This window comes from Melanotaenia boesemani, chromosome 3 (assembly GCF_017639745.1).
Source record: "Melanotaenia boesemani isolate fMelBoe1 chromosome 3, fMelBoe1.pri, whole genome shotgun sequence".
NCBI lineage: Eukaryota > Metazoa > Chordata > Actinopteri > Atheriniformes > Melanotaeniidae > Melanotaenia > Melanotaenia boesemani.
Window position 1 is genome coordinate 28,061,473 of NC_055684.1, and position 15,914 is coordinate 28,077,386.

Sequence of the window (15,914 nt, forward strand, 5' to 3'; positions counted from 1 at the left end):
TCTGTTGCTTCCTTACAACATGTAAACTAGTCCTTTACACATGGATGAAATCACCTCAATCTTTTTCATGGGTAATTCAAGCTCCTCAGCTATTCTGTCCAGAAACCTGAGCGCAGCATCTATAAATGAATAAACACAACAGAACACTTGGTTTAAATATTAATATATTTTTTTTAATTTTCAGTCATAACTCCTGTTGCTTTTCCTCGTGGTACTGCTGGACTTTGGTAAGGTCTGAGAATACCAAAGCAGAAAGCCAAGAAGCCTCTTGTCACTTTTTTTTCTATCCCGAATGCTGGGATAAACAGACAGACCAGCATGCAATCTTATTAGCTATTACGCCTGCTTTCCTTTTAAAATTAAATCTAACCAAGATAACATTTTTCTTGGCTGACTTACATTGGATGATACAAAGATTTTTTTCAGCAGAAGCAATAAAAGTCCTGATACTTAACATATGTGCTTATAAGCTAAAATAATAATTACTTGTTACTAAAATTGATCCTGAAGTAGAATTTCACGAGTTCATTTCTGCAAGTCATTTTTAACCACATCAAACATACAATTATGGTTCAATTTAACTGATTAAGTTTGACTTCAATCAACTCAATTGTTGAGATGGCATTTCAACTTTATTTTCAGAAGATTAACTTCACTCCCAAAATTTTGGGGGCTTGGGGGGCATGGTATGCAAACCTACATTTTTCCAATATCAGCTGTCTTGTTTACATATATATTTGTTTATCCTTTAAAAGCTAAGTTTCAAAAAGCATCAGAAATGTTAAAAACAAATTGTGACCAAAGAAATTCAATTAGCAGGATTGACTTTTTCCTTCAGTCATAAGCGAGGCCACTTAATGTGTAACTGATGGAGATAAGACATGGACTTTGATATAAGAACATGTGATAAAACTGATACGAATACATTTCATAATTTCACTGCATACAGCAGCAAAATAAGAAAAAAAAACATTAAGTCATTTTAATGTACACTTGGTGTACACTTCGCTTTTTTTACACGAAAAAGCTGTGTGAAGGGGGGTAAAGAACATTTTGTGCACTTGCTCATATCAAGGTGCCTAAAAGCCTAAAAGGAACCTCTAATATCCAAATGGACAAACAACTGATGCCAGTGTGTTGTGACAAAGATATCTCACCATAGTCAGGCTCAGGGTGGACAGTTTTGAGACGGAGGTAGTCTCTGAACAGACTTACAGAGGGGTCTTCTCCTCCAGAGGAGCCATGTCCTCCTCCAACACCTGGACCATCTTTGTCAGGCAACATGGTGTGGTTTATTTACTTCTATGAGAGACAAAACACGTAATTTACAGTCAAGCATGACGGAATCATGTAAGAAATGTGTTGTTATACTGTCTTTGCTGTAGCACAGCTCTATCACAAACAGCGGTGCTAAAGCCGACTAACTAGAGCCATCCGGGCAGAAACCGTTACCCTACCTGTCTGTAGCACCTCTGCGGAAGCTCCAACAAACGCTAAAAGCTAGCCTTGTTGAAGGTAACCAGGGACTCTGTTGTTGTAAAAAAAGCAGCAGCTGTGTCTTCGACGATGGTTAATTAACTGGAAGTTGTAAACACACAAATGGCAAACGGTATCCGTCTGCCCTCTTCCACCTTGTTTATTGGTTGAGATTATTCATGGTACTCGTACTTGCCAAAAGGAGTCAAGCGGCAGCCGGCTGGGTTTGAGATTTGTTGGGGGCGTTCTCCATAATTAATACATAAAGCACCCAAAAATATAAAAAGAAAACAGTTTGTGGGAGAAGCAGCTGCTTGTATAACATTTTCTTATTGTAATCGCAAATATTAAAATACATTTCATCATATTGCTGTATAGAAATAATAGCATTATAATCTACAACACCCCCACAATGGATTGTACCATTACTTAACTATGACGTGACAACGGGTCAACTGAAAGTTAATGCAGACAAAATAAATGTGTGGTTCATAAAGCTGGTTTACCGTTTTTCTTGTTTACGTTCAGAGTTTCTGAATAATATTGTATTGTTCGTGCTGTAAAAAGGAGAATAGATCGTTTATTCCCGCAGATAATAACGATGTGGAATGCAGATCTATTATAAGCTGATAGGAATGCGACTGGCGCATTTAAAGGTGAAGTGTGTTACAAAATCAAAGGTCAACGACCGAAAAATCATATATATTTAAAAACTGCATCTCTATTGGTATTAAATCACTTCACTACAAAAATATTATTTTTTATTCTATCAGAATGAGCCCTGTCCATCTACTTGCACTAGTCCACAGCTGCCATATTTGTTCCACTATTGTTACTATAGTGTCTTTGAATGGACGAACAACTGTCCAGCAGCGTCAGTAAGGCAAGAACCCTCAGAGCTTTAAAACAACATCGACAGCTTTTTTTTAACGGATGCTAGAGCACTGTTTGGGATAAATGAAAAGCTTTAAAAGCAACCAAAAGTAGTTACCTGTAGTGCAGTCATCTCTGCACCCGAGGCCACTGGATCTACCAACGGATTAAATTTCTGGAAGAGTTTTGGCCACCTTTTTATTGATAATTGTGCTTGGCATGTAATATCTATGCTAATCCTCACCACTACATGTCAGCAGTTCTTACCCATAGTACATTTACGCATACACTTGCACTGTACTTCCTCCTTTTGTGCCCTGAAGAAAAAAACTACAATGTCCACCAACTCAATTAATGCTTAATACTTAAAATATACATATATTTGTAGAAATATGCAGAAACTAGATGATCACAGTGTGTGTGTGTGTGTGTGTGTGTGTGGCTTCAGCAATTATGCACCCTATAAAGTCATAACATCATGTTTATGTGTAATATTAGCATCCATACACTGTTTCTTGGACTAAGTGGAAATTAAGTAGACAGAAACAACACAGCACTGAAGTCATGGTTTATTTGCTGTTTTAATGTATTGACATTTGTTTAATTTTCCTCACACCAACAAACAGAAAAATAAAAACTTATAAATAATGAAAGTGCAATTTAACCTTTACAATAGCAAATATCAGTGGTGAAAGAATACTTGTACCAACTTATTTTATTTTTCAACAATCCAAAAAGGTGAACACATTAGTACCAAATGTAACAGTAATTCTGGGTATCAGTATTCCTTAAAAATGATTATGAATTAACCAGGAAAAAATAAAGGCTCAAGTAAGTACAGCTTGCTCCATAGGGCACTTAACAATAGTGCTTGCTTAAATTAATTTGTTCCAAGAACAACTCAGTTCTAGCTTTATTCATATGTTTGTTACGGAAAAGAAAAACCTAAACACACACCAACTACATGCAATCATGTCAGAAAATGTTAGTGTTTTCAAAGTTTTCAACTTAAGATTAATAAAGCTTTATAATAAACATCTGAAGAACATATCATACATATACATTCAATCAGTTGCCAAAAGCACTTGGTCAACTCAAGCACACTTTTTTTATTTTTAATCTAAGAAGTCCCCATAACTTCTCTTGTTTGTGTTTTTTTTTTAACTTTTTTTTTTGATGATTGTCCAAACTTCTTGCAGATAATGTACATGACTTTTTCAACATTATATAAATACAGTTTTTAATCATTTTTATCTAGTCCACACTTGTTTATACATATTTAAATGCAATACATCTTAGTTCAGCTCACTTTAATAGAACACAGCTTGTTAGTTGGAGGCAGGTTAACAACAAGGTTTTAATGTTCATGTTGTTTTTAGAAGTGAATTCAATAGTTTTTAAACACAAGCATCAGTGACATTTGCATATTTACATCTCCCTACATATCACCTACAAAATTATAATGGTGACGCAAACACATTCCATGTTTTCACATGCAATGTGGAGCATGACACAAATTAAGCAAACTTTTTCTTTTAAGCTTGACTCACCTCGTCTAACATTTTCAAATAAAACTATGAAACTTTAAACCCAAAACATTAACAACGGCAACGTCTGGATAACTGCAGCATTACATATTATCCTCCAAACCTACTGCCATATTCATGAACTTCAAGTGAAGATAACATGAGAATAACACTGCTCTTAGAACCTTCCAGTCAATTTGGCATCATGTCAAACTGCTGATTAGAGGACAAATGTCTGTCTACCTCCTCTTCCTCTGCTACACAACTTACTTCAGTTTGCTGAGGAACTCGATCAATCCCTGGTGAAATTCACGGGGTTTGTCCATGTAGCAAGCATGGCGAGCTCCTTCCAGCTTCAGCACGTAGTGATTGGGAAGTTGGAGGAGGTTCTTGTGGGACTGGGCACCTAGATTTGAGTCCAGGGCTCCAAACACAATCAGAGTGGGAGTCTAAGAGGCACATAAGCAAAGAGTCAAAGTAGGACATTAAATAATGTCAAATGATGAGAAAAAAATGAAATTCTGCTGGTGTCGCAATGCAGTGACACATATGTAATTATCCAAAGACAATTATGCTCTTTTCTGTTGTGTCTTCAAAACTAAAGTTACCTGGTGATTCTCAAAATTCATTACATTCAGAGAATTAATTTACAAAAAATGTTACTAAAAATAGCCAAATATATCTCCAGGCAAGTTATTAAACACACACTCAGCTGTTTTGATACTGAGGAGGTGTTAGTTTTTGTTCCAGCGTAAGAGCTGCAACACTGAATGCATAGTCTCCATTTATTTTAAGCCAAGACTGAGGAACATTTAACAGCAAGTGAGTCTGTAATCTGACGGGTAACAGCTCTGAGATGTAAGGTGGAACAAGACCATGTAGTGATTTAAAGGAAATCAATAAAGGCTATGCATGCAAGATGCGAAGAAGCTGCCTGACATACTCGTAGGCTAAACCTACAGTAAATGGAAAAATCGTTAGTGGTTCCTACTGCATAACAAAACAGAAATGCTGACAGAAAGCAAAAAGAAAGGCTCAAGGGCTACAGAAATCATGACTACACACACATAACATACGTTAAATGATTTCCTTCTGTGAATTTATTGAATTTTTCTTTCTGTGGATTAAATGTTTTAGTAGTGTTGTTTGAAGACAATTCAGCATAGACTCAACTAGGAGGACGATAGCAGAAATCATCTCCCAACATAGCTTTATCTTGACACCCTGTTTTACTGAGATTAAGTGTCACAAACTCATTTTTACAACCTTTCTTTCCAAGTAAGTTCAATCTGGCTTTGTAGGGTGTATAAATAAATATAGGGTGAACCAAATACAAACTAATGCCAAGCAGATGTCAGTTTGTCCAAAAATTACATTTTAATCACAATCTAACCACCTTCATTTAATGAAAAACTTTTTTTAAATATAAACACAATTGCCATGATTTTAGTAAGTAAGTAAGTAAGTAAGTAAGTAGGTTTATTTCAAGCACATACAAAACCAAATGTACAGCCATGAAAATTCCAAATACAAAAAAGAAAAATGAAGCAAAGATCTTGCTCGAAAGGGGCAGGAAGAAGTAAAACTTATTAAATCCCACCCCTTCTCCAAAGTTTTATATATATATATATATAAATATATATGTATATATATACACAAACACGCACACACACACACTAGGGGTGAAAAATTTCATTCATGCTTTATCCATAACATCCTTTTTTGTGTTCCATCAACTTTTTTATTAGCATAAAAAATGGACTTTAAATACTTTCAAATCACTTCAGAATCTATTACGTCCGTTTCTTCATATTTTTGAGATCTGATTAGTTCCCCTCCAGCTAGTATGTTTAAGTACAGCAGCCACAACATCACAGACTTAAAAGGTTCTCACCTGAACATTTTGGTATTGCTGCGGGGAGTAACTCCGGGTTCCAACTGGTGCTACAGGAATAAACCCACGCAGCTGAGCGCTGTTCTTCATGAGAAAGGGGATGGAGTAATGTCCGCTCATTGAGGGGCTCAAAAGCACAGCTGCTCTCACACCCAAAGACTCCATGAACCTTGAAAGGAGGTCCACCCGATTCTGGTCAGTCTTCAGAGCATCTGAGTCTGGTGATTTTCCATACCCTCAGTGAAGAAGAATTTATAAAGGGAAATTATTTTTATTGAAGATAAATACAAAGTGAAGGTGCTTTGATGCCATAACGATATACAAAACAGCAACTGCTTTGATTTGACATGTTTGCAGCATTAATATGGGAATTAATTCCAATTTAATGTTGTGTAATTAGATCATAACCGAGTATATAAGCTAAATTAGGCATTAATGTCTGCATAGTAGTAATGATAAACTAGTATGTGCACTGTTCAGTCTTAAATAGGTGTGCAAGTAAAAATATTTTTAACCACAAGATGGCACCATCATATCATAAGACACTGGCTTTAGAGGTTGCTACTAGTAGTAACTGTTTATTTTAGCATCACTGTCATTTTACTTGTCTCAATAAAATGAAACTGCTTACATTTGTGCAAAAAAACATTGTGCAAAAACAAAAAGTTGTTAAGTGTGGTTTCTCTGCCTCAGGATGCTTGGGCAACAACAGCTCCAGGAATGGACATAATAAATGTCATTGTGCCATCAGAACAAGATTTTTAAAGTCAGAAAGTTATGAAGTGCTACTTTAATACTTTAACCCATCTAAATGCTTAACCCAAAATTCATATGTATGCTTTTACGTAGAAGGATGATGCAATGTGAGCATCTCATCAACACTTTCAAGACACACAATTACATTTATAAAAGTTATCATAAGGGCAAAATCAATTAGAAAACAAGCAAAAACAGCTTTAAACATTAAATCTTCTTCTCTAAAATTATTTTTATTTATGTATAAATTCTCTAAATTATTTTTATTTTAAAGTTACTAGTTTCTTCAGAGGTAAGGAAAACATTTTTAGTGACCAGTTTAAAGTATAAAGTATATACATACTCAGGATTTAGAAGTCTTAATGGATTTAATAGTGTAGTGTAGGTTCTACTAATACCTGGCAGATCCATTGCTAAGGCCTGATATCCATTAGTTGCCAGCAGAGCCATGGTACCTAGTTCTTCCCAGGTTTTGGAAGTGAAGGCCTGGCCATGCAGAAGGACCACCTGCAGTCTGCAAAGAGACACAATTCTATGACTCACAGTTTAAGAACTAGCAAACTAGTCTGCAGCTAATGATTACAAGACAGATAATGCTACCCACTAAGATGTGTTTAACAAGCCTTCTGCTTCACTTCACCTTGGTAATATCTGTCGCCCAGCTCCATCTATAGGGATAGCTTCTCGAAAAAATAATGGGGGGTCTCCAGGTAGCTGTCCTGTGCGAATGGACACGTTGATGGATGAATGCACAGGAGGAGCTGTGGCCAACAACCCCATTCTTTGAGCCTCAAATGATGGCTCCATGCTGCCCTGACGAATGGATGGCAACAACAGGTACAGCAGCAGCGTGGCCAACAAAACCAGGCCCAAGACAACAAGACGATTCCGAAAGAGATTCATTTCATCCAGATGAAGGACTTGAAAAGACAATGCCCTGTCTGAAAGACATACAAATCTTATTACTACAATAATTATTGTCCATTTTGGATTCTACAAAAAGAAAAAAAAACTATTTATCGGCAACAGCATGTCTCAGCTTACTGCTTAACTTTTACAGTCACAAAAATTATACTATAATGTATTGTCACATTATTAAAGAGTGTCTGCAATGGGGAAATATGAGGAACAGGAGCACTGGTTTTCTGAAAGCTGGTGTTAAGAATTACCAGAAAATTATGTGTCCATAGATTGTAGTCACAAATTTTGAACATATTAAACATTAAACCTTAGAGGAAAATTATGTTCGCCTTGAAAACTATAGCTAGCTCTTGGCAAAGAAGGCAAATCTAACAAATTACCACCAACATACCATCTCAATCCACGTGTATAATGATTGGCGGTGAATGATTCTCACTCAATGCATGAAATAAACAAGCGTTAACTAAATAAATAAAATAATTAAAAACTTGAAATATCATCTCATATCTGTGACAACTACTGCAAAACCATAAAGATGTTAATTACAATTAACCGACACAATCATCATAGCTAATAGTCTCTCATGGTATTAGCTAAATCTCAGTACGGTGCTGCAGGTGATGAGGTGCATTATGCAAAACAAGAAGAGACATACCGACACAAAGGAGGCAATTAAATGCGTTCAATAACAAAAGGACGAGGCTCTCTTCCTTATCGCCATGTCTTCTAAATTGCTCTTGGTGACAGGAATCGTCGCTTCGATGTCCGCACTGATTGTAGTAGCTAATTTAGCTTTTCAAACTGATAGGAAAATTGTGCTTAAAACATACATGTATATGTAAATATTATTTATCACATTGACTAGGAGATTTTCGATTCGCTGGAAAGACACGCCTTATGATGTGTCAAAGGATAAAATCTACACAAACAATTTTTTTGGTGATTGTAATGTCAAGTTTAAATCCATCGAGATCTTAATCGTTTGTTCCTCTTCGGAACATATTACGAGATGCACAAAACAACCCATCGTCATTTCCTGCTGAGATCATTGGTCAGTTTTAAGAGATCTTTCCAAATGTTTATTCATTTACGACCTAAATTTGAGTCTGATTTTAAAATTTCAATGGCACTGTTACTCCGATTTTCCTGTTGCAAATACCATAAACTTTGCCAGTATGTTAATATATATATATTTTTTTTTAAAAAACGTATTTGATGGAGAAATTAGTTTTAGTTAGAAAGTTATCTTATGTTTATACCACACATTTTGGATTCTGTGATAACTTGACTCACTGTTCAAGTCATGACTATAGTCATTACAAAGCACATCAGATTCTCACGAGTATTGAGCCCCTTTACATTCAACAAACACCTTGAATTTTAAACCCTTTTCTAGAAGTTTGCAAATGTTTTGTTTATATATATATAAACCCTGAAAAGACAACCTTCTGTTTAGCATAAGAAAATATGAGACAGAAAAAAATTGCACATAAAAAGGAATTTTAATATTGCAGTTCTCCACTGTAATAATTGCATATGAAATGTTTAAGTTACAGAACCTCATTAACTTTGGCAGATATGGTTTGAAACAATGACAGTTAATCTGCAATGGAATGGCAACCTGTCCAGGCTTTACCCTGCCTCTGTCCTAGTGACCAGCCATCTGCAGCCACCTGCATTGGAATGAGCAGGTATTGAAAATGGGTGGATGGACAAACTGTTTTTGGCAAAATAAGGTTTTTAAATTAACTGGAAGACATATCAATATTTAAAACTGTTTCTAAAGATAGGATGGTACAGAAATAAAGATACTAAGACCAAACTAAGGAAAGTTGTGCAATTAACATCAGTCTTTTTTCCCTAGATTTTAATCTGTTATGATCAGTTCTGTTAACTTTGCTGATATTCAGCTACAAACTTTAAGCATGATACCTGATACAAGGAAAAAAGAGAAGGCATAACAACCATATAAATACCCATTTATCGCTCTCTTTTTTATAAGGTTCATAGTGAAACATATCTGTACCTTGGCACAATACATGGGAAAACCACTATTATACTATAATGAACTGACAATATGCATATAGGCTTTTTTTCTCCCTAGGAAACAAAACAAAATTTTATCTTTCATTACGTACCAATATGTAATGAAAACAAATTCAACATGAGAAAAAAAAGATTAAAGTGCAAAATAAAGAAAAAAAAACTAATATATGACATCCTATGCTAATATTATCTGAGCCTTTGTCTGCTTTTTTAGTTAGTTAAAAGAAAAAAACAGTAGAAACTATGAATAACTGACATCACAATTCATATTAATTAACTAAATATACAGTACAGTATAAATATGAAACTACTCAGGTAGCTATGGAATAGCAAATACAAGAGCAACAAAACTATTCCAAACATGTACCTACAGTAGTTGCTATCAGCACACCAGCAGAAAGTCTCACACAAGCTGCAGTGACTTGATGTAAAATAGACACAAATATACTCAAATGTGAATGAAGCCCAAAGAAATATTAGATTTCTGCGCTTATAGAGTTGATATTTTTCAGTCAGTTAATACGTTTTTAACACAAACCCTACATTATGGTTCAAAAGATGCCAAGACAGGAGTAAAATTTAATGGCTTACAAACTGACATTTCTATATTAAAATTTCCAATACATTTGTGACAAGCAGAAATGAGATTTGATCATTTAGATCAAATATTTGTACATTTAAAAGGCCAGTATATTTTCAAGAAAAGTAAAATTACAATAGAAGAGATAATACCTGAATACCAATAATGAAAAATTTTGGCATGACTTGTTATCACAGTAAAATCAAAGTTAATTAGATAATATCATCAGCATTAATCACTGAATAAATATTTGTTGTTTCCATTGGTCTTTACTGTTGTGTCCATAATTTCCCATTCATCTACAATTTATTTAATACAAAAAAACTCATAGGCATTATGGCAATAGGATCAGTGCAAAATACTGAACAAAGCACTACTGAAAAAAATGTAAACAAATACAACTATAAGAGCACTTTGTAGCCCTCTTAAGGCACATTTTGAATTGAAACAGGCAGGTCCAGCTACGCTGCTTCTGTAAGCAAAGGATAAGACTGTGATCTATCATCTTCTGGCATGAATCACTGTTAATATTTCATTCAAAAAGTTCTATCAGACTTTACAAGAGAATCCATCAAACATTCACACTATAATGCTACATTCAGCTATTGGTGTAAATGCAAAGGTTCTTTAACTCTGGTCCTTGAGGGCCAATCATTTGCAATCACCTGGCCAAATGGATGACTTATCAATAGGCGTTAAGGTGTTAAGAAGATCCGCTTCATTTGAATCGGGTTTGTAAAAGCAGGGAAATAACAAAAACCTGCAGGGCAGTGGCCCTCAAGGACATGAGGTGAAGTCAATTCAGCTTTAGGTCTTTAATTCACAACGTCGTCATCTCAGGGCACTTTACAGACAAGTTACTTTGAGCCAATTCACTGTCATCCAGTCAGTATCCATACAAGCCAATTCTGAATAAACAACAGCCTAGCTAAGGAAAACAAACAGATTACATCAAATTTTGACTTTCAGTCGCAGATCCTGAGCATGCACGGGGCAGCGGGCAACAGTGGAAAGGAAAATAAATTCCATTTTAACAGGAAGGAAATTTTGTTGTAATTTCATTGTACTTTGTTGCAATGACAATAAAGTTCTATTCTATTCTTTCGAAAAACTTCTGTCAGAACCCGTAAAGAACCCTGTTATATGCAGTTTGGCATCAAATGCATCCTTCCAGTTTTGTTTTGGCTCATTTTGTTCTGTTGTTGTGTACACCATAAAAATTAAATACAAAAAACGCCGTGTCTTGTGGAGATAGTTTCAAAGCAGTCCTGTTCAACATAGTGTGGTTCAATATCAGCTCATCTTGGTTAAGTTGACAGAGACCTGTCAGATTAAGCTTTTATTTTTGACACAAAGGATATGATTTAATGAACACCTTTTGTCAACCTAGTGAATCTAATTCTACCCCTCACAACAAGCTGTTAATGCTTCAACACAGTAACTTACCAACTTTATGTCAAAAAGTCTGAACTTTCCGTTTTGTGCTGCCTGAAGAGCTTAAGCTTCACAGTTTTCCTCATTGAAGGAGAGACAGGAGTAAAAGTGGGAGTAAAAGGCAGAGAGGCCAGGTTCCTAAAACAGAGGAGGCTCTATTCTGCCCTTTTTCTTTCTGCTCGCACCCATTGCCCCTGTACCCACTGTAGCATTGGCACTGGAAATGTGTGCGGAAAACGTCCAGCTCGGCCTGGCCAGGTGCTCCTGCAACCTTTAAATGACCACTCTGACTTGTTATCCTATGAGTTGAAGGGCTGAGATGCAGATATACATCACTGTCTGGTACTCGCCGAAGACAACGGCCATGGGATTTACACAGCGCCTGGCTGCACTGCTCTGCTGCTGTGGACACATTGAGGAGGTACTGACCCAGTTGTCCTAGAAGATATTTTTTCAGGGTGGAGCAGCTGGTCTACAGGATAGAAACACAATGATGTAAACCTCAACCCACAGAACAGCAACCTTTTCAGCATCACACAAACAGAGAAGATTCAGCTCTTACATTGCTTGCATAGGAAGTGTCCCCCCAGAAGATGACACCTGCAGCGCCAAGTGCAACACTCTCACCAATGGTGGAGACCAAATCTGTCTGTAAAAGGTGTACACAAAAAGTTAAATTGTTTAACATTAGATTAAGAAAATATTGCACACCCCCAAAAAACAATACATAATTTTACTTCATTTGAGTTTAGGTACGGGCAACAGTTGGATAATACAAAAGTAATATCCGATCTAGTGTCATGATAAGGAATACCATGTACATGTCATTAGATGTTAATGGTGGTTGCCAGTGACAAGACACTAAAGTGGGGTGTTTAGATCATGTAAGATGAAATATGTCTGTGTGTTGCTGTACATTCAGACTCTAAGCAGATGTTTATGCTTTGGTAGGAGTAAATGCAGGTACATTACCAGTGGTAATATATTGTATATTTTTGAGCAAAATGAGTCATGTGTCGAACGTCACAAACATAAATAACTATATCACTCACATAAAAAAATTAACATACTCAGTGAATCTGTCATTTGTTGTTTTGTGTTTTCATAATACAATTTGACATTTTTCGCTGTTTTTTTTTTCCAGTTTATTAAATCAAGTATGACTGACATGAGACTTAAAAGTTGACTTCAAAACTACATTTATACATTAAACAATGGTTGTATTTGGTTGACTATATTTAACTCTTGAAAAGTTTCTGCTGTAACAAACTTACCTCAGTTAGGAGGGTCATCTGACTGTTGTAAGTAGGCCGGGTATAAACAAAAACAGGACGTGCTAACCCATCCCCAACAGATGCCAAGCGCATCGCTTCTTTCACCCTGTTTCGGACAAACAGGCGCCCATAAATTGAAGAGCGAAGTACAGATCCCATGTAGATTGATGGGAAAAATGCTGTACATTCCATCCATAACCAGTTAAGTTTATCGTTGCGGCCCATCTCCACAGCGGGACAGTGACCTGTATAGTTTTTCAGACCAGCTTTGTAGTCATGGTTGTAGCAATCTGGAAACAAGTAGAAGCCCCATAGTTGATTGGGTCTCAGATTCTTTGCAAGCTTCAGAGTTTCCAGCATGAATTTTTGAGCCGATTGCTCAAATTCTTGTTGTGCAATTTCTCCCACTCGTTCTGGAGTCCATTCAGGGTTCTTTTTGGCCAACAATTCACGTGATTTTCGTCTATAGATATCTTTAGTATCCCAATTTCGAATCCACAATGGGCGCCACTCCTCCCAGTCAATAACAGACAAACCTTTTGCCTGGGGCTCTCTTATGTATTTCTGCAGACCTTCGGGCATCTTTTCATAGTGCTGAACGAGGCTGGCAAGCTGCGGAAGGCCTCCATTCACTGCAGTGTCCCCATGCTCATAATAGGGATACAACCCAAGGCGTTCCTTGTAGAACATTGTGAGATTCTGTCGGACAAAGCCCTCATTGGGTGTTGCTACGATGTCAAACTGGTCCAAAGATAAAGTAACACCATGTCTTGTCCCACACTCCTGTGTTGGGGCATTCCAGACAAGAATAACTGGCTTCTGGGAATATAATGGCCATCTTGTCTGCTTTGTATCTGCTGAAGACATGACCATCCATGATGTAAACAGAGTCAGAATCAACCATGGCAGCTGACCAGCTGTGGTGAGAAGGAAGGGAAATACAGCCTTCATGGTCACTGCACACCTTCACTCCTTTCTCTCTAGAAAAGACAAAATTGTTTTGTGAAATTCAATCAAAAATAAAATAAGGTCAAATATCTCAACAAGTAATTCAGTAATCAGTTTTCTGAAGACCTAAACTATGTGAGAAATAAAGAATTTGGGGCTCCATGTGTAATAAAACCAAGAAGATCTTATAAAAAATTGCCGCGTTTCAACGAGCATCTCAAAATGGGGAAGGTCTGTCTTATAATTAATTTAATCAATTCCTTATTACTTCCTGCCTTGGGTCTTCAATGAATCAGAAAGATAACATGTAGTTGAGCAACAAATGTAACGCTACAGATAAAAAACACCACTAGTACTCTAGTAGTAAAAATCCTACTTTACACTGCAAGTTATTTTTTATGTGTACTCGAAGAACGGTTCTTAGCCACATTAGCTCAAAGTTTTATTGAAACTAGCCACCGTGTTGCTAAGTTAGCTAACGGGTTTATTCTTCCTGTTCAGTCTAACCTGTTCTGTTGACGCCCGGGACAAAGGTTTATTCCTCTCATGTAACCGTCATATAAACTCCTTTTCCGCAGTCCTGCCATGTGAGACATAGCAGTTAATGTCCGTTCAATCCATTTCGATGAGTGAGAAATCCGCTTCAGAATATCCAGCCAGGAAGGATGGTGACGGAAAACGTTGAGCAACAACAGACCACTGCATTTCACTGATGAGTAGGGGGATTCTGGATTAATCAGATATGTAATTTGTCATAAATTCTTATTTGTCTTGTACAAAACACGATGGCACTTAACATGACAAATATTTAACATCTAAATTAAATAATTACCTTGTTGGACGTAAATTTGAGAATTAATGTTTATTCCAGTGTCAACGTCCACCCCCACCTGCTAATAGTCTGTTCTTAAAGGTATTTCGTTGATTAAAGCAGCACCAGATTCTTCACATAAAGGTGTTGTACTTTCTTTCTTTTTCTTTTTTTTAATTTAAGCAGCAATCTTAAAAGGTTTAACTCGTATATGCATGAATGGAGTTCCAGGTATGATTATAGAAAGTAATTGAATATAATGGTAAGGCGCTTCTCATATTAAAAACAATAAAAACAAAATTTGAAAAGGGTCCTTTTTCTAGGAAAGCTTTCCATTGACTGATATATTTTTTCTAAGCCCCATGAACAACTAACATTATTGTAAATTATTGTTCATAAAATATATCATATAACCAAGTCTGAGTCCGATTGCTTTGAAGTGTTACGCTGTGGAAGTTTTGCTAATATATATCATTAATAAAATTATCTTTACAAAATGTAATCTAACAAGAATTTTTGTGGATTACTTTAAAATAATATGACATTCAAATCTGCACAGTATTCTATTTCAAGCTTTAGAAAATGATGCAGCTTCAACATTTTAAGCTGCTAAAGATTATTGATTATTGTTTTATTAAGATTTCCATTAGCTGTTCTTTTAATTGCTGCTACTCTTCATGGCGTCTGGGGTCTTCCTGTGGTTTAGATTTAAATTTAAATTACAATAAAAATTAGTTAAACTTTAAAGCAAGATGTTGATATGGTCATCGGCAGTAATTGTAATTTTAGGATCTTTTTTAATTTGTCCATTTGACTTCAATTGTACGTGTGGGCGCAAGGAGCTGATTCCAATGAAATATGGCTCTATAGAGCACTGTGGACTTAACAGAATTAGTCCTAGGATTGGTCTTTCTGGTCAGTTATCTGTCACTATTTTTTAACATAACTGCTCAGCAAAAAGCGGTGGCTGTTTTAATTATAATTCATTCTAAATGAATAAGATGAGCCATACACAAATTCTGTTACTGACTGTAACCAAAGAGGCCATCAAATCAAATAAAAAATTTTAATCACATAAATCCCTGAAAATGTAACTTCTTTCATGTAATCTGGGTTTACTGCAATTCTGTCTAATTACCTATTGTAAACTAAAGATTTTACTTGTTTTTGTTTTTTCATTCATGGATATAACTTATTACTAATTATATAACAAGTTATGCTTGTACCTCCTATGTAACCACAGTTAAGCTATGCACATTGTACAGTGTTTTTTGTCTTTTTATTTATTTTTTATTTTTGTGTACGGTGACCTTGGGTGTTTGAAAGGCGCCAAGAAATAAAATGCATTATTATTATTATTATTATTATAGAGGTT

The 15,914-nt window shown here is 35.9% G+C and overlaps 3 protein-coding genes across 6 annotated transcripts in view; all 3 read right to left on the reverse strand.

Annotated features, from left to right (window-relative positions):
• Positions 1 to 2,543, reverse strand: part of LOC121636760 (aminoacylase-1A-like) — a 28,385-nt gene extending 25,842 nt beyond the window's left edge. For 2 of the 3 annotated variants that reach the window (XR_006009767.1, XM_041980544.1), the window contains exons 1-3: positions 1,458 to 1,654; positions 1,158 to 1,302; positions 55 to 119 (exon numbers count right to left, since the gene is read on the reverse strand). Coding sequence is in view for 2 of the 3 variants with exons in the window: in XM_041980544.1 (XP_041836478.1) it covers positions 55 to 119; positions 1,158 to 1,284 (192 nt within the window). In the remaining variant the exon portion in view is untranslated. Of the gene's footprint in view, positions 1 to 54; positions 120 to 1,157; positions 1,303 to 1,457; positions 1,655 to 2,467 lie in introns of those variants that run through there. The other variant, XM_041980545.1, reaches the window with a different exon arrangement.
• Positions 2,544 to 2,911: 368 nt separating this feature from the next.
• On the reverse strand, positions 2,912 to 8,442 carry abhd14a (abhydrolase domain containing 14A). The gene is made up of 5 exons (XM_041981523.1): positions 8,102 to 8,442; positions 7,166 to 7,466; positions 6,924 to 7,039; positions 5,770 to 6,005; positions 2,912 to 4,324 (listed from the first exon to the last, which is right to left on the reverse strand). The coding sequence occupies exons 2-5, from the start codon at positions 7,426 to 7,428 to the stop codon at positions 4,142 to 4,144; spliced, it is 798 nt and encodes a 265-aa protein (XP_041837457.1). The 5' UTR covers positions 7,429 to 7,466; positions 8,102 to 8,442; the 3' UTR covers positions 2,912 to 4,141.
• Positions 8,443 to 8,937: 495 nt separating this feature from the next.
• Positions 8,938 to 15,086, reverse strand: hyal2b (hyaluronidase 2b). Of its 2 annotated transcripts, XR_006009812.1 has the most exons (5): positions 14,236 to 15,086; positions 12,781 to 13,760; positions 12,069 to 12,155; positions 9,561 to 11,978; positions 8,938 to 9,515 (listed from the first exon to the last, which is right to left on the reverse strand). XR_006009812.1 is itself a non-coding variant. In XM_041981200.1 (4 exons), exons 2-4 carry the CDS (start codon positions 13,729 to 13,731, stop codon positions 11,589 to 11,591), a joined length of 1,428 nt encoding a protein of 475 aa, XP_041837134.1. In that variant the 5' UTR covers positions 13,732 to 13,760; positions 14,236 to 15,086; the 3' UTR covers positions 8,938 to 11,588. The 2 variants fall into 2 exon arrangements, 1 of the variants encoding a protein (XP_041837134.1); XM_041981200.1 differs by having other exon boundaries at positions 8,938 to 11,978.
• Positions 15,087 to 15,914: the final 828 nt, after the last annotated feature.

What these genes read in the sequence shown, in the direction of transcription:
- abhd14a (XM_041981523.1), bottom strand. Translation starts at nt 7,428, where the DNA reads ATGAATCTCTTTCGGAATCGTCTTGTTGTCTTGGGCCTGGTTTTGTTG. An exon ending in CTTAGCAATGGATCTGCCAG is followed by an intron (nt 6,006 to 6,923) that starts GTATTAGTAGAA and finishes TTCTTCACTGAG; the next exon opens with GGTATGGAAAATCACCAGAC. An exon ending in AGCAATACCAAAATGTTCAG is followed by an intron (nt 4,325 to 5,769) that starts GTGAGAACCTTT and finishes TGTGCCTCTTAG; the next exon opens with ACTCCCACTCTGATTGTGTT.
- hyal2b (XM_041981200.1), bottom strand. Translation starts at nt 13,731, where the DNA reads ATGAAGGCTGTATTTCCCTTCCTTCTCACCACAGCTGGTCAGCTGCCA. An exon ending in AGATGACCCTCCTAACTGAG is followed by an intron (nt 12,156 to 12,780) that starts GTAAGTTTGTTA and finishes CACCTTTTACAG; the next exon opens with ACAGATTTGGTCTCCACCAT. An exon ending in ACACTTCCTATGCAAGCAAT is followed by an intron (nt 11,979 to 12,068) that starts GTAAGAGCTGAA and finishes TCTATCCTGTAG; the next exon opens with ACCAGCTGCTCCACCCTGAA.